Source organism: Arachis hypogaea, chromosome 9, assembly GCF_003086295.3.
Source record: "Arachis hypogaea cultivar Tifrunner chromosome 9, arahy.Tifrunner.gnm2.J5K5, whole genome shotgun sequence".
Lineage (NCBI taxonomy): Eukaryota > Viridiplantae > Streptophyta > Magnoliopsida > Fabales > Fabaceae > Arachis > Arachis hypogaea.
Genome location: NC_092044.1, coordinates 12,140,390 through 12,161,633, shown reverse-complemented (window position 1 = coordinate 12,161,633; position 21,244 = coordinate 12,140,390). Strand labels below are relative to the sequence as shown.

General features: G+C 40.2%; 3 protein-coding genes across 3 annotated transcripts; all 3 read right to left on the bottom strand.

The window, feature by feature from the left end:
• Window positions 1-4,842: 4,842 nt before the first annotated feature.
• LOC114924426 (uncharacterized) lies at window positions 4,843-5,523 on the bottom strand. The gene has a single exon (XM_029288980.1). The coding sequence runs from the start codon at window positions 5,521-5,523 to the stop codon at window positions 4,843-4,845; it is 681 nt and encodes a 226-aa protein (XP_029144813.1).
• Window positions 5,524-5,559: 36 nt separating this feature from the next.
• On the bottom strand, window positions 5,560-6,479 carry LOC112708883 (uncharacterized). The gene is made up of 3 exons (XM_025760807.1): window positions 6,186-6,479; window positions 5,742-6,084; window positions 5,560-5,663 (listed from the first exon to the last, which is right to left on the bottom strand). Exons 1-3 carry the CDS (start codon window positions 6,477-6,479, stop codon window positions 5,560-5,562), a joined length of 741 nt encoding a protein of 246 aa, XP_025616592.1.
• An 8,169-nt stretch (window positions 6,480-14,648) lies between these two features.
• LOC112708882 (uncharacterized) lies at window positions 14,649-17,072 on the bottom strand. The gene is made up of 2 exons (XM_025760806.1): window positions 16,921-17,072; window positions 14,649-15,081 (listed from the first exon to the last, which is right to left on the bottom strand). Exons 1-2 carry the CDS (start codon window positions 17,070-17,072, stop codon window positions 14,649-14,651), a joined length of 585 nt encoding a protein of 194 aa, XP_025616591.1.
• Window positions 17,073-21,244: the final 4,172 nt, after the last annotated feature.

Below are 21,244 nucleotides of genomic sequence, written 5' to 3'. Positions count from 1 at the left end.
CTGTCGCCACTGTTCAGATTATGGAGGAGGAGACCAAGCGTTGAGAGAAGTGAGAAAATATGGAGGAGAAGACGTAACGAATGCCAAACCCTTTACCTAAGTAACTACTACACTCACTGTGATCAAAACGGCGACGTGTGGGCTTTCAATCGTTTTGCCCCATGAAACGACGTCGTTTCACCCCATGAAACGACGTCGTTTTGAATGTCCAACGTGGCAGTGGCTGTGCCACATAAACAACGCCGTCGCTGAGTCACGCCAGAGATTTATCGAAGAACCATTATGATGTCCGAATCGCAATCTGGAGGATATAAATGGTGCCATTGAAATCTTAGGGGCTAAATTGATGCACGGGCTAAATTTGAAGGACCACTATGGGAATTTAGTCGTATTTTTTCTTTTAAAATAGATGGCACTGTAAGTTGGTCAGAAATTAATTAATGAATGGGAAAAAAAATGGTGATGTTCAGTATATTGTTGCATGGCGTGTAATACTGGAATGTGGATCTGCAAGTGGCAGAAAAAGCAAAACGCAGGAAACGTTTTGCCTGCATGAGGAATTCTGAAAGCTATTAGCATGCTGCAAAATGCAGGATGCGTTTTGAAGGGGAGTAGCTCTAACAAGCGAAACGTGTCCCTGTGCCCCCTGCATGCAAACCAAGACTGTTTTTTTGACCGCATTGGAGAAGCAAAACGGAAGATGTGTTTTGAAGCTGTCAGGGAAAAACGCAGGTTGCATTTTGAAGGCTCCCCTGTTGCATGCACGACACGTGTTCAGGACATCAGTTCCAGGGGCTATAAACGCGAGTGCAATGTAAAACGCAGGAAGAAAATTTTGTAAAGTGAAAGGCTTGTTGAGAGAGAGAGGCAATCGTGAGGGGTACCCTCGGAGGCTTACTGAATGCTTTAGTGAGGAAGAAGAAGAGCAAAATGGGGTTAGTTAGAGTGAAGACCATCATTTGAAAAATGGTTTGTGATTTTACTAAACTTGAAAATCATATTATTGAATATTTGGATCATCCTCAATGGGTAAGTAAATTTTTTATTTTAATATATATTTATTTAAATTTTGTTTGTAATTAGTACTGTGGTTAGTAATATTACTATTGCTAATATTATGTTATTATTTATTTTTCATAACCGTTTAATTTTTTTGGTAGTGCTATAATTATGTTATTATTATTATTGTTATTATTATTATTAATATTACATTATTATTTATTTATAATAGTGGGTATGACAATGAGAATAATTTAATAATATTTTTTAATAATAAATCAGATAGTGTACTAAGTTATTATTATTTGTTAGTGATTTATTGTTATTTTTCATGATAATGATAATAATGTCGTACTCCTCAACGGTTTTTTTTAAACGATGTTTGTTTAATTAAAAAAATTATTAATTGTTATTGTTATTGTTATTAAAAAAAATCAATATAATAAATAGTTATTGTTATGGTTATTATTGTTATATTTGAGTAATTATTATTATGATTGGTATATTATTATTTGTTTATAATGCTGGTTTGTTATGTTAGTGTACTAAGTTATTATTATTTGTTAGTGATTTGTTGTTATTTTTCATGATAATGATAATAATGCTGTATTCAACGGTTTTTTTTTAACAATGTTTGTTTAATTAAAAAAAATTATTAATTGTTATTGTTATTGTCATTAAAAAATTAATATTTATGATTATTATTATTATATTTGAGTAATTATTATTATGATCGGTATATTATTATTTGTTTATAATATTGGTTATGATAGTAAGAATAACTTATAATACTATTGTTTAGTAAAAGGTTTTTTTAACACTGTTTGGAAATTTTTTTTTACTAATTTTAATAGTTAGGTAGTATATTATAATAATAAATAATACTATTTAATAACAGAATACTATTTATTATTTGTGGTAATACTGTGTAGTGTATTAAGTTATTATTATTTTTTAGTGATTTGTTGTTATTATTATGATTAGTTTATTATTATTTGTTTACAATATTGGTTATTATGAGTAATCAATATTTATGAATTTTTAATAATTTATTATTATTTTTTAAGATAGTAATAATAATACTTAATAATTATTATTGCTAACTTTTTTTTGAATAAATTATTAACTGATATTATTTAGAATTTTAATAGCTATCAATTTTCTTGTTGCAGGGTATCAGGAATTTGTTGCCCAGAAAACTTGATCCGCCAGATACCTTTAACGAGGTAGCTGCTGCGGCACTGGCATTGACTGGGTTTCAACTCGTTTCGCGAGTCAGCGAAATGAGAGGTCATTCTGCACTACTGAGTGCTTTGGTAGAACGCTGGAGGCCGGAGACTCACACATTTCATCTTTCGGTCGGTGAGGTGACAGTGACGCTGGAAGATGTGAGCTATATTCTTGATCTCCCGATTAATGGGGAGGCCATTATAGGTAGATCAGACAGCAGTCACCAGTTTTTGGTGGAGAACTACATGGCGTGTTTTGGTCGGGAGCCCAGTCCGCAAGATCACGTGTTGGGGAAGGTTAATATTGCATGGGTGCGACGGTGCAGAGGCACCGAGAGGTGTGATACTCAGCAGTCTATTGAGCGGTACGTCCGAACGCACATTTTCTGCGTGCTCGGAACAATTGTGTTTTCGGATAAGTCGACTACTTCGTTGAACTCGAAGTTTCTACCGCTACTTCGAGATTTCGACCGCATTTCATCATACAGTTGGGGGGAAGCCTGTCTGGCACACCTGTACAGATCGTTGTGTCGTACATCACGATACAGATGCAAAGAGATGGATGGTCCCCTGATATTGCTTTTTGTTTGGGCGTGGAAGCGTATGCCGCTCCTGACACTTATACCCCGCGATTAGCTCGGCGATGTTGGTATTCCACTTGCGCGACGGTATTGGTTTTTATTGTTATTCGTATTGTTATTCTGTTTTGGTTATTATTATTGTTATTATTATTATTATTATTGTTATTATTGTTATTGTTATTATTACTATCATTTTTATTAATTTGTTATTCTAATTAATGGTTTTATTCGGTTTTTTGTTAGGTGGAGTCATTGGCACCGACATATAAGGTATATACGACGGCCTACCGCGCACTTTAGGCGAGGACTCGACGACATGGGAGTTGACGATGTAAGTTGTAACCATTAATGTCCAATGTTTTTTTGTTTAGAAGAATATTTTTTCTAATCGGCCTTTTGGTAACTAATATGCAATTTATATGGCGGCCGTATAAAGCTGTCGAGATTCCGGATGTCGTCGCTGCCCAATTGTTTATGTGCTCTACCCAGTCGCCGCTAGTGTCATTCGAGTGCATAGAATGGCACCCAACAGACCGAGTTAGGCGACAGTTCGGGATGCAACAGCTTCCACCAAGCCCAGCGTTCGACCTTGGTCGTGATCATTGTACTGGGTTTAGAGGAGCATAGAACCATGACTGGGGACAGATTTACAGTCGATGGGTTGACAGGTAGAGGACCGACCGCTATAACACATTGCAGTTAGGCGAGGAGATTATTGACTTTCATCCTCTCCCAGTGTACTACGAGTGGTACATAGAGCAGTATGGGATGCACCTGCGACTGTCAGACAGAGTTGCAGGTGAAGAGGTTGGCACCGATGAGCCATAGCAGCAACAGAAAGAACCAGCTGGCCCTCAGTAGCAAGTCCCGCCTCAGCAGCAAGTCCCGCCTCAGGTATTATTGTTACTGTTGTTGTTATCGTAATTAATTGTAATATAGGTTCCGGCACAGGATCACTACTTTAAGGCCCCGGCATATGACCAGCAGTTTCAGATGCCGGCATATGACCAGCAGCATCAGATGCCGACATATGACCAATATTTTCAGATGCCTGTATATGACCAGCAGCATCAGATGCCGGCATTTGAGCAGCCGTTTCAGATGCCGGCATATGAGCCGCAGTTTCAGATGTCGGTGTACGAGCAGCAGTTTCAGATGCCGACATTTGACCAGCAGTATTTGGTAGTTCCACCCGGCGAGCAGTTTAGTCCCTTGGTTCCAACGGACAGCCTCAGCCTGTCTCAGGTCTTGAGAGATACAGATACAGCACATCTATTTCCGACGCGAGAGCAGAAAACGCCTGCTCCAACTGTGCAGTCTGCTGGTCGTTGTGCCTCATCAGGTCATGCCAGTGACTTCGACGTGGACACCTCTACGGGGCATATACAACATGTCGGTCCTTCCGCACCACCGCGCACCCAGTTGTTTGACTTGAGTGAATGCCTTCAGGAGGAAGAGGATGTTTTGAGGGATGACGTTCAGCACTGTTAGGACCTTGGTGGAGCGAGTGCTCCAGGGCTGACTGGTTCCTGGATATGTGACACTGGCAGTTCGAGCATGACAGATTTCGGGGGTCTGGATGCCGGTGTGTCTCAGGGTCATCCGTATAACTTACGGACACAAACTGCGCCTCCGGACAAATACACGCCGTCGTTGTATTTGAAGAAGGCGCCGAGGAAGTAGTCAGTTGCAGTTTATGTTGTACTGCTAGAGTTTAGTTTTGTTTTCATTGTCATATTTTGTATTCAGTGTTTTATTCAATATTGTATTATGACTTGGTAGTGTTAAGTATTATTGTTGTTATATATTTAGCTTTGTGCTCGCATAAAAGACATCCCAGATTATCCTGCTTAATTATTATTCAGTGTTTATCGCGTAGAATGAAAGTTAACAACATAGAAAGTTACATGACAAGTTTAAAATATTTATTGATTTAATAAGTGTTAACTAATTTAAAATAGAGGACCAGGTTACATAAAAGCCACATACAACTGTGACGTAGGGGATAATAAAGTTACACAAAAGCTTAGCCACTAATGTCCTCCAGCGGAGCTTGGACCTGCGCGCTGAGGACACCGGCTGCGGCTATGTCCCTCGCATCCACAAACCGCACACCGGCGAGGACCACGTATATCCCGTGAATCCATCTCATTCAAGTAGCGGGTTGACTTCGGTCTTCCTTTTATTGTGCGCCTCAATGTCCAGTTGGCGATCATTTTCTCTCCTTCGTATCTATCCCACGTAGATGGGTCACCCATCAGAACAAACTCGCCTCTGTACACCTTGCAAATTTGAGACATCTTGTACACATCGTGCACGTACACTTGCCAATCAAGACGCTGGTTGGCGCAACATGCAAGCACGTGGCGACATGGAAGTCGCTCAACCTGGAAGTGGCCACAGTCGCAGTGTCGTTGCGCAAGATTAACAATGTAAATGGTACCATCTTGCATTTCGCGGACCTCAAACATCTCGTTGCGCCTGTCGAACCGGTTGACCACAATGTTTCCTGCACGTCGGAAGCTTTCTTCAACTCTCTTCATTGCAAATTCTGAATACGTGAATCCGTTGTGGAGACGGTCATGAGCCTCAGTACTCTTCCGAGTGAACAACTCATTCAGCCGATAGAAAGTTGACCGGACAAGGGCAGTCATAGGAAGGTTGCGTGCACCCTTCAGGACAGAATTTATACACTCTACCAAGTTTGTTGTCATATGTCCCCAACGATGACCACCATCGAATGCCAACACTCATCTCTCAACACCGATCTCATCGCACCATTGAGTATATGCCTCACCCCGCTCTTTAAGCCTTTGGTAGTTTTTGTTGTACTCCTGCTCCGTCCTAGAATAGCCTGTTGAACAAACCATTTAATCATAAGTAGGTGCCACAAATTTACTATGAATAGAACCATAATAGCACGTTGAAATACCTGTGTTGACCACGAGTTTATGCAAATATGGAGCCTTGAACCTCCTTAAGAAGTTGGACCCGATGTGCCTGATGCAGTACATGTGCCACGCCCTTGGTGGTGACCATGCACCGTTACTGCAAGCTATTGCAGCGTCGATGGAGGTATGGTGGTCAGAAATAATACGCACACCATCAATGGTAACAACATATCTCCGCAAATTGGTTAGGAAAAACTCCCACGTGTCTGCTATCTCACCCTCGACAATCGCAAATGCAATAGGCACAATGTTTTGATTCTCATCCTGTGCAACAGCTACCAGAAGTGCACCTTTATATTTTTCGTACAGGTGCGTGCCATCAACCTGCACCAGTGGCTTGCAGTGTCTGAATGCTACAATACACGGATAGAAGCTCCAAAAAATGCGGTGCAGAAATCTTACACATTGAACCTCCTCACTCTCACGGTAAACGGGAGCGTTTTAATTTGAACATGAGACCTTGACATCTTCATTGTCATTGCTTTCAACCACACTGGCAGAGTCTGGTAAAAAACTTCCCAATCACCAAAAACTTTTGCGACAGCTTTCTGCTTTGCCAACCAAGCCTTGCGGTAACTCACAGTGTAGTTGAACCTGCCTTGAACTTCTGTAATAACGGACTTCACCTTTATCGAGGGGTCTGCTTCGACCAACGGCCTAATGGCATCTGCAATTGTGTCTGAGTCCAACTTGGCATGATCTTGTGAAATCGTGCCCATGGTGCATGTGTGCTTTCCATTGTATCTCCTGATCTCCTAACAAGCTTTTTTTTCGAATCAAGCTAGCTTGGATAAGCCAGTCGTACCCTGCACCATACCCCTTGCATTTCGCATAGAATGTCTGCGGCTCAAACTCATACACAGTGTAATCAACTCCTCTAGAGATGGTGTAGCTTTTGATTGCAGATATTACTGACTCTCTCGAACCAAATTCCATTCCGACACTTAACTTGCCATCTTCCGTCACAATGTTGCCTTCACCTACGACGTGCGCACCAGCATCAGTTTCAGACAAGGCAAATTATTTAAGCCCTACAGAAAACTTGAGTTAATAATCATAACATACCCATATTCGCATACTCAGGAAATTCCGGGGCATGCATGGCTTCAAGATCTAGAGTCCGCATAAAAGACGGAACACCAAACAGGTGTTGGCTTACAACGGCATTCGCTTCATTTTGCACCACCGGATTGCCTGCCAAGTCTCCGTCATCGTTTTCGTCATCGACTTCATAGTTAGCTTCGAATTCCTCTTCGCTATCATTATTATCTTCTTCCCAATCTATATCCCCGAGCTCATCAACATTGACATCCTCGCCGACCGTACTCATCCCCGACTGCTGTTCAAACTCAACGTACAGCTCTATCATCGACACTTGAGATCGGGTTTGTTGATAAATATAAAACATCTGCTGCATACTGGCATCGTCAGTGATGGGCATTATTTGAAACTGTATTAGCCCACCAAATACTTGCACAGGACTTCTGTATAAAGATTGCTCACATTTTTCAAAATGCGGCTTTGAATGTTATTACAAAGACCATTTTGCAACTCGACAAAACTCATGGTACATGGAATGGCAAATGACAATGGACATTCACAAACAAAGGTCACTCCTTCATGAGTGTTTGTTATAACCTCACCGTTATAATATACTCGCAGGATTTGGATCCTCTAAAGTTTGAATTTCACTTTAGAGAGTAAAGTATGATCTCTCATCATTTATTTTATAGGTGGGGCCAAGAGTAAATATGAGAGAGAAACCATTCAAAGGTAAAAGATCACACTTTATCTTCTAAAGTAAAAATTCAAAATTTAGAGGATCCAAATCTATACTCGCAAGTTTGCAACACCTTCCATAACTTCAGCCTCAACTAACTCTATTTTTTTGACACAGTTATTTGCCAAAAAAATACCCTATTGAGGACTTTATGAAAGAAAAACCAAGAGGAGAAGTGAAGATGAAGAAAAACGAAACCGGACTTCGTATTTATAGACAAACTTGTGAATTTAAATATTATTATGTGCACAAAACGCAGGCTGCGTTTTTGGACTTCCAAAAAAAAGTTTCTAACACTAACAAAATACAACCTGTGTTTTGTGGGTTTCAAAAAAAAATTCAGCCTTTTCAGATGCAAAAATGCAAGGTGCGTTTTTTTAAAAATCAACCAAAAAAAATTAAAAAAATTTAAAAAGCCAAAACGTAAGCTATGTTTATTTTATTTTAAAATTAAAAAATATTTAACAAATATAAAACGTAAGTCAGATTTTGTTTCTGACTCATAGTAGTGTAATATTTTGCATTCCTTCCATTTCATGGTGATACACATGGCTTCTCTCCATAAGCAAAAAAATCAGCCTGAGTTGGTTTTCCTTTTGAATTTTTTAAATTTTATGATCCTCCAATGACATTATTTTCAGTTATTCTCTCTGCCCAAGCAGTAAAATGACGTCATTTTAATGCTACGCAAGCATAGAAGTTAACGTGTTATGTAGAATTTTTATTGGTGATGATTGATGGAAATATCATTTTTTACTATGATTTAAAATTAAGGGACTATTTTGCTAGTTTAAAAACTTGGGAACTATTTTAATTATTGAGTTAAAATCAAGAGATCATTTCAATTACCCTTTTAATTATATCGCTCGAGTGAAACCATCAAGAAACATTAAGATGACTAACGTTCAATTGTTTTTTATTAACTTAAAAAAATGTATTTTTTGTATAATTATAACTTAGAAAATTAATTTAAAAAATAAAATATAAAAAATATAAAGTGTTCTTATGTAGATAAACTTTTAAGGTATATTTCGTCTTAGAAATATATATTTTGGCAAAAAGAATACGGATAATAGGTACTTATAAAAGACATTCTAATGCTTAAGTCACTAAGTGTTTAAGAGATATAAGAATTATATGATTATAAAATGTTAAACATGAAATAGAACTTATCATGTGGCCAAGAAGCAATAGCTCAAATGGCATAGTCTTCCTATATTCAATTAAGAGGTTGCGAGTTTGAGTCTCCCTATTTTCGGTAAAAAAAAATAGAACTTATCATGTGTCCCTTTTGAGATATAGAAATTGGTGTCTTTATAGGCATAGGGTTGATATTATTATGATCATTAAGTCAGAAATAATTGTATTGGGAATTTTTTCGACCCACAACAACTTATTAATGAATTTCTCGCTCAAAGCAATTAGTTATTGAATATTTACAATTTATATTGAATGTCATATGACATGAATAAGATAAATTGAAAAAATAAATATGTATAAAATCGCAATATATATTGAATAATATATATTGTAAAAGTACAGGAGTTCAAAGGAAAAAAAATCTTAAAAATTGATAATTGTAGAGAACAATACAATATATGAATGTCATATATACCAAATGTAAATTACTTAATTTTATTTGTTAATATTATAACTTTGTTTAATAGAATATCCATTAACTTGTTAATAAAGTAATAAAATAATTAGTAATTTAATAATATAATAAATCTTTTTTAGTTATGAGATATATTCTTTTTGCAAAAATAGTAAATTTGCATGTTTGTACCTTTTTTTACTTAATTTTTTGCATTAAATAAATAATAGCATAAAATTAATAGCATAAAGTAAATAGTATAATAGTTATATACAATTAATTTTTTATGGAATCAATTTTAAGATTTGAACTCATCATTATTGTTATTTAATTGTATAAATAAAATTATTAAGTAATAAAAAATGGCTTTGTATCTTAATATAGGATGTTTTTTTCTCATTTAAAAAAAAATACAAGAATCAATGATCTTTAGAAAAAGGATGAGTATTGTCTTGCAAAAATATAAATAAGAATAGAAAGAGGAAAAAAATATATTAATTGTAAGAATTATTCAAAGTATAGAATATATATTGAGGTTTGAATATAACTAATAAATTAGTAAATATTAGTTACACAAAATATAAATGCAAAAGTATATATAAATAAAATATATAATTTTATTTGTGTAAGTAGAGAGTTTTGAAAAAGTTAGCAAAACTGATAGGCGAGTTTGTATTTATTTGAATTGGTTGAAAGTCGAGTTTCTTCTCAAATCGATTGAAAGCTAAATTTGTTTTCGGATTGGATGAAAGCCGAGTTTGTTCTCAGATTGGTTAAAAGCCGAGTTTGTTCTCGAATTAATTCATTGATCGATTATGACATGTGAAATATTATGATATGTAAAAGTAAAGCAATTTGAATGTATAAAGTACATACTTTATAAAATATTACGATAGATTAAAATTTGATAAAAAAAGTATTAAATAAAATCTTAAACAAGATTATTGAAATTGGTTAAAAAATTTGAATGTAAGTCAAGTTTTATGAACTTGAGGGGAGTAGGATTTATTTTACTTTTCCTACAGACAGCGTCAATTATTCTTGTGTAGTGTGGATGAACTTTTGAGGTATATCTCGCTTTAGAGAAAATTGAACTTGTCTCTTCATCTCTAAAGAATGTATATTTCGGCAAGAAGAACACGGAGGGTGGATACCTAAAAAGAGACTCCCACACTCAAATCATTAAGTGTTTAAGAGGTATAAAAATTCTATGATTATAGAATGTTAAATATGAAATAAAACTTATCATGTGTCTCTCTTTTGAGATATAAAAATTAGTGTTTTTATAAGCATAGGGTTGATGTATAGAGTTAATGTTATGGCCATTGGTTATTAAGTCAGAATAATAGTTATTAAAATCGTTCGTTATAAATTTAGAATAAAAATAAATAAAATCGAATTATGATTCATAATATACAATAAAAACTGAGTTATAAGATGACAGATAAAATTAAAAAGTATACCTTTAATAAATCATCATACAAATATGCATAAAATAATAAAATTTGAATTAAATAAGACAAAAAAAATCATTTACAACAAAGTTAAGATAAAATTAATAGAAAATATTCTTGTCTTTCTCAATTTTATATTCAACTTTTTTAACCCATTTCCGATTTTATTATTCTTTCAAAATTATCACTTTTTATTTCTCGAAGCATTCTCTATATTAATCATCATTGTCATCAGTTACAGGATTGTTCTCTTCTCTTCTTCTTCCTCTTTTTCTTCTCTTTACTCTTTTTCTTTATCTAACTAGAATTAATTACAGTTTAGAATTTTAAAAAGTAACTAACGCATCTCTACTAGAGAATGAAGTTCCTTTTTTATTTTTCTTTTTTTTGGTGGTTTCAAAATTTTGCATTCGCACACTGGATTAAAAGGTTTGACAACGCTCTTGTAAAAAAATTGATTTTTCCTGCCTAAAATCAAAACTCCAAAAAAAGAGAGAAAAAATTAAAGCACTATATTTCACATTATCGAGATAGTGAAACTCTCAAAATTAATCACACACTAATTGTTCGGTAGGTCGATTTCTGAACGGGTCAGAAATGTTATGAGTGTACAAGTGGTTGGAGGAGACTTGGCTCTAGGCGGCTGGTGCGAGAGTGGATCTCCCTGGCTGGCGCTGGTGAGCAAGGAATGCGGCTTTATGACCTCCCGAGTTGTTGTAGTGAAGAGGGGGGAGCCACCTGCAAAAGGGACTGCAACGCTCAAGTCAGAATCCGTACAAGGCGGCAGAAAAGGTGATGGTTAGGTGACGTACCTTTGGGGAGGGGTAGGCCCTCCCCTTATATAGTCTGTACTAGGGGCGGGTCCCACAGGAGCAGACCCACCTTCCAGGAAGTTTCCTTCCCAGCTGTCAAGTGCCTCATGGGAGGGAAGGTGACAGGCGGGTCTCCTCCCAGTTCGGACCATTCGAGTTCGTCGAGTTGGCCGGTTGGGCCGTGGTACTAAACCAGCTAGGTTGGGTCGAAACAGTGTCCCCAACGCGCCAGCTATGGTCGTAAGTGCCATTGCTAGCGCATTCTATTCTTCTTTCTCCTTGGTTGGATCCTCGCGAGGTCGGCCGCTCGTAATTGGGTCGTGCTCCTTACACGCGAGTAAGTTTCACCGTTTCGAAGGAATGGCATTCGTCGCCTCGTTTCTTGTGCTGGGCATTTAATGCTCTTAATTGCTGATTTGAACCCTGAGTGAAATGTCCATTTTGCTCTTTCCTTTCGCGCTACTCAATCGTCAGTTACATTTCAGTTTTATGCCTTCCATTCTCTATGTTTCAAAACGTTCTCCTCTTTTCATCACCCTTTCATTTTCTCTGCAACTCCTCTCTGATTCTCCAGGCTCAAGCGCTTCGATCCGCTCTCGTTCGATCAAGGCTTTGTTTTTACTACCTCTTCGTTCATCATTTCCTGGTAAGCCTCATCTTCCCTTTCCTTCAAGTGGATTGACCTTGTGTTGCCATTGCTTTTTTACTGCCTGGAATACGTATGGTTGCTTGTTATTTCTGCTTATTTTTTGTAGCTTTTAGGACATGCATGTGCGTTGTTTGAATCACTCTGCTGTTAGTTAGGCTTTAGAGGGGGTTACCATTTAGATTTCTGGTTTTTAGTTTTCGTTTAACTGTAGATTTAGCCTTCGTTTAACTGTAGATAGGCTCACTATAGTTTATAGTATTAGTTTCGATTTTCCTGGCTTTTTGACCTCGTAGTCTGACTTTGAGTAGTGCCCCTACTGTAGGTATGGCACAACATCCCATCGCGAGAGCTCCTGTAGCAAGGGCTCCTATAGACCGATACGCCTGGGTGATCTCAGATGTGAAGGATACTCCTTCACAAATAACTCTGGAGCAGCTTACGAAGTTCTGTCAGAGTGACCAGTTGTGCGGTAGGGGTCCCGAGGAGGACCATTACGACGTGTTTGTTCCTGTGGGTCGGGAACGAATATGCCACCTTAACTTAAACACTACGCGGGTTACTGATTGGATATGGTTGTACAAATCAATGTTCACTAGCTTGGGAGTTCGCATCCCCTTCTCCCCCTTCCAAATGGCGCTACTGAACCGATGTGACGTGGCGCCGTCACAACTGCACCCTAATAGTTGGGCCTCTATCCGATGCTTCGAGATGGTCTGCAAATATTCGAGCTACCAGCCTCGGTGGAGGTCTTCTTATGGTTCTTTGTCTTGATGAATCCCTCCAAAGAAGGGAAAGCCAAAAAGGGATACATGTCTTTCTGGGCAGCCCAGGGTCGACGGATTTTTGGGTTGTTCGTAGATTATTTTCACGGTTTCAAGGAAAAGTACTTTAAGGTGCGGCCTGTGGAAGGTCAGCATCCCTTCTGGTTAACCCTGGAGGGAGAACGCTGCATTCTGACTTATTGGAGCTTCGGGGCTGGGGCCAATACGTTCACGAAGGTGACATACAAAGGCCTGACCTCGCAAAACAAAAAGGTTGCCGACGTACTGTTGGCTATTTTTGGAAAAAATAATGTTAAACCACACCTTCTTATGGGTGATCGCGAGATGGGTATGGGTTACATAGGCGAGTAGTCGTCTGGTCGTAGTTTCCTGATTTCAGTTTATTTATTTGTTCAACATTCCCCTTACCGAGCTCTTACGTGTTTCCTTTTTTCAGTGTCAATGGCTGGCAAACAGGTTGGACTTGACAATTTATTTCAAATGTTTCTTCACAGAGATAGTGATGACAGCTCTGCCACCCATACCAATGAGGTGCCGCCTTCTCCTGATGCCGACGCGCAATCCCAACCCTCCCAAGGGGAGTAGGTTGGTACAAGCACATGTCCGATTCCCCGGCCAGAGGTCGAGGAAGAGGGGGCAGGGCCCAAGGTCTTCGTTGTCGATAATCCGAGGAAGAGGAAATGGACCTCGAGCACCGAGGGAGTTCTTACCATGATGAAGAAGAACTTCAACGCCGGGAACTTTATTGACTCCCAGCTCCTACTCGGCACGGAGGACTTCTTCCATGGTGGAGATCTTGCCTCCCAAGCCAAGTGGGTGTATCGCACCTTGCTCTGGGCAGCCACCATAGCAAGGAAAGCAGAGCCCGTTTTGGCGGGGGCTCGGACTCTAGAGAATAAGCTTCAGTCAACCGTCAATGCTAATGAGAAGTACAAACTTGAAGTGAAGTCGCTACAGGCATAGCTGGCTACCTCTGAAGAGAAGGTGAAGACTTCCGACGGGATTGTCGCTTGACTTACTGAGCGAGAGCTTACTTTAGAGGGTCAGCTCAATGTCGCTCAAGGTTGGGTGAAGGAGCTGCAGAAGGAGCACGACGATGCTGTCTTGTCGGCAAACGCTGCTCAGGCTAAGGTTGCCGATTTGAAGAAGAAGAATAAGGAGACGGTGAAGCATGCTCAAAATGTCATTGGGGCTACCGAGGAGGCGATTAAGGCACATGTGAATTTGTTGGCGCCCAAGTTTGATATCTCGGCTGTCAGCACTTTCAAGACCATCAAAGATGGCAAGATTGTCGACCTCCTGAAGAAGTGAAATGTAAAGACTTGTATTATTTCTTTTGCCTCTTGTGGCTTAGTGTTATGTGCTTTTGAACTGGTAATTTGTAGTTTTTTGTAAAATAATTTACCGTTTTGTCAAACACTGACAACAATCGAAACCGAGCAGTGGCTTTATTGTTTAAGCACTTGGATTATTACCTTATTTGCGTAGCCCTTTATTGTGGTGCTTAATGAATTCTTTGGCTCCCGGGGTGATCAATCCCATGATGTCACAATCTTACAGGTCGAAGAGACCGAACGATGTCGTAAAGGCAGTAAGTCAGAAATAAGAAAGAAATGATTAAAGTTCAACAAAGCGTAATTAGAGCGTGCTAAGTTCATGAACTAAATAGACAAGGTAAGTAATTAGTAGCAAATGAACATGAAACTAAAGACAAGTAAACAGTAGCTAGTAAACATGGAACTAAAGATAGGTGAACATGAAACGAGATTGTTGTCACTAAATCGGGTTACCGGCTGACCGCGGGTCTTTTAATGCTTCTAAGAGTAAAATCTCTTTAAGTTCCCTACGTTCCACATTCTGGGTACTTCCTTTTCGTCTAGTCGCTCCAGTTTATAGGCTCCACTGCCGACTACTTCTTTTACCCTGTAGGGGCCTTCCCAGTTGGGTGCCAGCTTCGCTTCTCCTGGGGTCGGGAAGCCAACGTCGTTGCATCGTAAGACCAGGTCGTTATGTTCAAAACTCTTTTTAAGCACTTTGGCGTTGTACCGCAAGGCTATCCTTTGCTTTAACACCGTCTCTGACAAGTGGGCCATCTCCCTGGTCTCGTCAACCAGGTCCTTCTCCACTACTTCCTCGACTCTACCAAGGCATAGTCGCGGGCTCGGTTCTCCTACTTCCACAGGTATCACCGCATCGACCCTGTAAGTAAGTAAGAAAGGAGTCTCCTTGATGGAAGCTTGTGGTGTTGTTCTATAGGACCATAAAACCGATGTGAGTTCATCTGCCCATGCTCCTTTCTTCTGGTTAAGTCATTTCTTCAGGCCTTGGAGGATGACTTTATTTGCTACCTCGATCTGGCTATTAGTCTGCGGGTGCTCCACTGATGAGAACCTTTTCTTTATCCCTAGGCCGATAAGAAACTCACTAAACTTCTTGTCAGTAAACTGTGTCTTATTATCCGATACTACGACCTCCGGAATACCGAACCGGGAGATCACTTGACGCCACATGAATTTTTGGCAATTTGCTGACGATATGCTGGCCAGAGCTTCCGCCTCGACCCACTTGGTGTAGTAGTCTATGGCCACGATCAAGTATTTGACCTGTCCGGGTCCTACCGAGAAGGGCCCCAGGAGGTCAACTCCCCACTGACTGAAAGGTTGGGAGGCCAAAAGAAAACTCAATTCAATTGCCGGGGTCCTATAGAAATTGGCGTTTCCTGGCACTTTTTGCATTTCTTCACAAATTCATGGGAGTCCGCCATCATCGAGGGCCAATAGTAACCGGCCCTGACGAGCTTCCATGCTAAAGCTTTTCTCCCGATGTAGTGACTGCAGCACCCCTCATGGACTTTTCTTAAGGCATAGTCCGTTTGGTCGGGGCATAGGCATTTCAATAGGGGTTGGTTCAGTCCTTTCTTGAATAGCTGGCCCTGTACCATTACATACGTACTTGGCTGCCTCCCTCCTTAACGTCTTCGCAGTCTTTTAGTTGTTAGAGAGCTTGCCGTTTTCCAAGAAGTCAGTAATTGCGTCGATCCATGAGGGAACGACATCTGCTCAGGTCACATATAGGGCGACTGTCGGCTCTTTTACCAATCCTTAGATCAAAGACCGGTTTCCCATTCTTGACTTCGTGTTAGCCAGTTTCGATAGGAGTTCGGCTCGGGTATTCCTTTCTCTTGGAACATGCTGCACCACGACCTCATCAAATTCTTCATTCAAATTTTTTACCCTTTCGAAATATTTTTGCAGCAGGGAGTCCCTGGCTTGATATGTCCTATTGATTTGGGACGTGACGACTTGGGAGTCACTGTTCACCTCCACCTTGGTCGCCCCAATGTCTTTTACTAAGAGCAGGCCACCAATGAGGGCTTCATATTCTGCTTGGTTGTTAGAGACCGGGAACTCGAACTTGATGGACTACTCATATATCCGGTCGGGCTCTCTATGATTATCCCTGCTTCCCCGAACGTTTGGTTGGATGCTCCGTGCACATGGAGTTTCCACCGCGTGTTCGGGGTCTTGTGAGGGTCTCCAGTTACTTTCACCAGGAAATCAGCCATTGCCTGCGCTTTAATTGCGTGTCTGGGCTCATATTGCAGATCGTATTGAGACAGCTTGACTGCCCAAGTCATCATCCGCCCAACCAGGTCGGGCTTTTACAAAACTTGCCGGATCACTTGATCCGTCCTAATGACTACATGATGCCCTTGAAAGTATTGTCGTAGCCTTCGAGACGAGGTCAAAAGCGCATATGCTAGCTTTTCAAATTTACTATACCTTAAGTCTGCCCCTTGTAGTGCTTTGCTAACAAAGTAGACTGGCTACTGAATTTTTCCCTCTTCTCGCACCAAAATGGCTGCCAAGGCTTCGTCTGTTATTGCCAAGTATAAAACATCGTTTCCCTGTCCTTGGGCTTGCCGAGAATGGGGGTGCCGAGAGTGTGCTTTTGAAGTGGTTGAAAGCCTCTTTGCACGCTGGGGTCCACTCAAAATCTATTCCATTTTTCATCAAGGTAAAGAATGGGAGGGCTTTGGCCGCCGACGCACTGAGAAATTGGGATAGGACTGTGAGACTTCTGGCTAACCTCTGCACGTCTTTGATGCATCCCAGGAACGTCATTCGGATAATTGCCTCGCACTTCTCAGGGTTGGCTTCAACTCCCCTGTGGGTTATCATGAAACCTAGGAACTTCCCGGTCTCCATGGCAAAAGCGCACTTGAAGGGGTTAAGCCTCATGTTGTGTCGTTGCTGAAAACTTTACTCATTAGCCTTTGATAAGTCGCTCTCGCATTTTTTAGTCCGAACAGCATTACCCTGTAGCAGTAAGTGCTACCTGGTGTTATAAACGCCATCTTCTCCTCGTATGGCCGGTGCATCGGTATATGGTTATAGCCAGAGTATGCGTCCATGAAGCTTAGAAAGTGGTATCCCGCGTCCGTATCCACTAAAGCATCAATGTTGGGGAGGGAGAAGGAGTCTTTGGGGCATGCCTTGTTGAGGTCTGAGTAGTCTACACACATCCTCCACTTCCCGTTGGCCTTCTTAACTAGGACTACGTTTGACAACCAAGTCGAGTAGTCTAGTTCCCGGACGAATCCTGCTTCTAACAAGCTGGTCGTTTGCTTGGCCACCTCGTTGGCTCTTTCCTGGGACATCTTCTTTCGCCTTTGGGCTACGGGCTTGGCATCTGCCTTCACGGCCAGGTGATGTGACATGAACTGGGGGTCGATCCCCGGCATGTCGGCAGGTGCCCAGGCAAACAAGTCGCCATTTGCTCGAATAATTTCTATCAAGGGTTCTTCCAGGTTGTGGGGGAGGTTTCTGTTCACAAAAGTGAATTTGTCCTCCGATTCACCAACCTTGAACTTTTCCAGATCTCCTTCAGGCTCTGGTCTCGGTTTGTCGTCAATTCTAGCGTTGAGATCGGCTAGGAAGACTCCAGACGCCTCCTTTGACTTCTTTCTTAGGGAGAGGCTGGCGTTGTCGCACACTACCGCCGTTTCTAGGTCTCCTCTGATGGATCCCACCAATCTGTCATCGGCTACAAACTTCATAACCAACAACTTAGTGCATATTACCGCACAGAACTCATTGGTTATTTTCATCCCCAAGATAAGGATGTAAGCCGTGGAGTCCCTCGGAATGACGAACTCTACCATTAGCAACCTCTTTCCTTGGCCTCCTCCTATGGATACCGAGAGGGAGACTATCCCGTCAGGCTTTATAAAATTATATCCTAGGCCGACCACCCCGTGCTGATGAGTCTTTAAGTCGGTTTCTCGGAGGTCCAAAGCGTCAAACACGTTTCGAAACATAATGTTGGAGTTGGCGCCAGTGTCGACGAGAATTTGCTTGACTAACCCGGTTCCCACACTCGCCGTGATTACCATGGGAGGGTTTTCTAGGAGGTCGTTGGTGCAGTATTTTACAACCACAGACTAATTTGCAAGTGCACCGGGTCGTACCAAGTAATACCTCAGGTGAGTGAGGGTCGATCCCACGAGGATTGATGGACCAAGCAGCAATGGTTAAATGATTTACATAGTTAGGCAAGCAGAAAAGGGTTTTGAGATATTCAAAAGGTTTAAATTGAAATATTAGAAGGTAGGCACGCACGTAAATAAGTTGAAATTAAAATATTGGAGAAACAGTTAAGGCTTCAGAGTTATCTATTTTTCCGGATTAACTTTTCTTACTAACTATTTTAATCATGTAGGATTTAATTTATGGCAAACTATATGTGACTAGACCCTAATTCCTTAGACCTTTCTAGTCTCCTCTAAAATTTATCGACTGCCAATGCCTTGGTCAATTAATTCCAATTAGAGGGTGAAGTTCAAATTCCAGTTTATATGCCACAAAAATTCTAATTACCTAAAAAATAAGAGGATTATATTTCACGTATTCTGTTAAATCCAAATAATTAAAATTTAGGAGAATATGTTTTTAAGCTGTTGTTCAAGTAAAGAGCTTTTCCAAGTTTTACAAGAACTCAAATAGAAAGAGGGTCATACTTCCGTTCCACCCAAATTCATAAGATAAAGAGCGAAAATAATTCTTAAATTATAAATCCATACATGAATTTAAAATAGAAAAAGCAATAAAATCAATCCATACAAATAGACAGAGCTCCTAACCTTAACAATGGAGGTTTAGTTGCTCATGGTTCAGAGAAAAATAGGATTCTCATCAAAATGTACATAGTTCCAATCTGATGGCCCTCCTAAGTTAACTAATGGAATCCTTTTTTATAACTAATCCTAATAAATTTAAAATCTAATTATCTAAAATTAAAAGTAATATCTTTTCCTAAAAATAAGATTTGAATTTAAATCAGAATAATCAGTAGGTCTTCAGTTGATGGGTGGAGACCACATGTTTTGTCCATTCTGCAGCTTCTAATCTGTGTTTTCTGGGCTAAAAACTCGGTCAAATCAGCCCAGAAATTGCCTCCAGCATTTTTCTGCGTTTTCTGCACGTGGCGCATGTCATGTGTACGCGTCAGTCACGCGTACGCGTCGATGGTCTTTTTCGCAAGTCACGCAGACGCGTTGGTACACGTCAGTCACGCGCACGCGTCGCCATGGAAAGCTCAAAATCATGCGTACGCGTCAGTCACGCGTACGCGTCGCTCCTGCTGCCATCTCCTTTGATTCTTGTGCTGCAGAAACTCCATCAAATCCAGCCGAATGCTACCTAAAATAAACAAAATTGCAAAAGACTCAAAGTAGCATCCATATTGGCTAAAATATAATTCATTCTTTATTAAACTCAATAAATTATATGCAAATTCACTAGGAAAAGATAGGAAAGATGCTCACGCATCACAACACCAAACATGAATTGTTACTTGTTGGTGGACGAAATTGTGATCATCAACAATGGCTCCAAAGACTTGGTGCTCTCAAACGTGAATCTCACTTTGTCACAACTCCGCACAACTAACCAGCAAGGGTACTGGGTCGTCCAAGTAATACCTTACGTGAGTAAGGGTCGATCCCACAGAGATTGTTGGTATGAAGCAAGCTATGGTCATCTTGTAAATCTCAGTCAGGCGGATTTAACTAATTTAAGAGATTATTGGTTTTTCGAATAATAATAATAAATTAAATAGAAAATAAAGATAAAGTTACTCATGTAATCCAATGGTAGGAATTTCAGATAGGTGTATGAAGGTGCTGTGTTCCTTCTGAATCTCTGCTTACCTACTGATTTCATCCAATCCTTCTTACTCCTTTCCATGGCAAGCTGTATGTAGGGCATCACCGTTGTCAATGGCTACATCCCATCCTCTCAGTGAAAATGGTCCAAATGCTCTGTCACAGCATGGCTAATCATCTGTGGGTTCTCGATCATGTTGGAATAGAATCCCTTGATTCTTTTGCATTTGTCATCACGCCCAGCAATCGCGAGTTTGAAGCTCGTCACAGTCATTCAATTCCGGAATCCTACTCGGAATACCACAGACAAGGTTAAACTTTCCAGATTCCCATGAATGCTGCCATCAATTCTAGCTTATACCACGAAGATTCTGATTAAGGAATTCAAGAGATATGTGCCCGGTCTAAGGTAGAACGGAAGTGGTTGTCAGTCACGCATTCATAGGTGAGAATGATGATGAGTGTCACAGATCATTATATTCATCATATTGAAGTGCAATGAATATCTTAGAATAAGAACAGGTCGAATTGAATAGAAAATAGTAATACTTGCATTGAAACTTGAGGTACAGTAGAGCTCCACACCCTTAATCTATGGTGTGTAGAAACTCCACCGTTGAAAATACATAAGTGATAGAGGTCCAGGCATAGCTGAATGGCCAGCCCCCATGAAAGACCGAATGGTCAAAAGAACTAGATAGTCCAAGACTTTACAATCCAAGATATCTAATACAAAGGTAAAAAGTTCTATTTATACTAAACTAGCTACTAGGGTTTACAGAAGTAAGTAATTGATGCATAAATCCATTTTCGGGACCCACTTGGTGTGTGCTTGGGCTGAGCTTGATCTATCCACGAGTTGAGGCTTCTCTTGGAGTTGAACGCCAAGTTGTAACATGTTTTGGGCGTTTAACTCCGGTTCGTGACGTGTTTCTGGCGTTTGACTCGAGAATGCAACATGAAACTGGCGTTGAGCGCCAGTCTAAATCGTCTAATCACGAATAAAGTATAGACTATTATATATTTCTGGAAAGCTCTGGATGTCTACTTTCTAACGCCGTTAAGAACGCGCCATTTGGAGTTTTGTAGCTCCAAAAAATCTATTTCGAGTGTAGGGAGGTCAGATTCCAACAGCATCAGCAGTCCTTTGTCAGCCTCCTATCAGAGTTTTGCTCAGGTCCCTAAATTTCAGCCAGAAAATATCTGAAATCACAAAAAAACACACAAACTCATAGTAAAGTCCAAAAA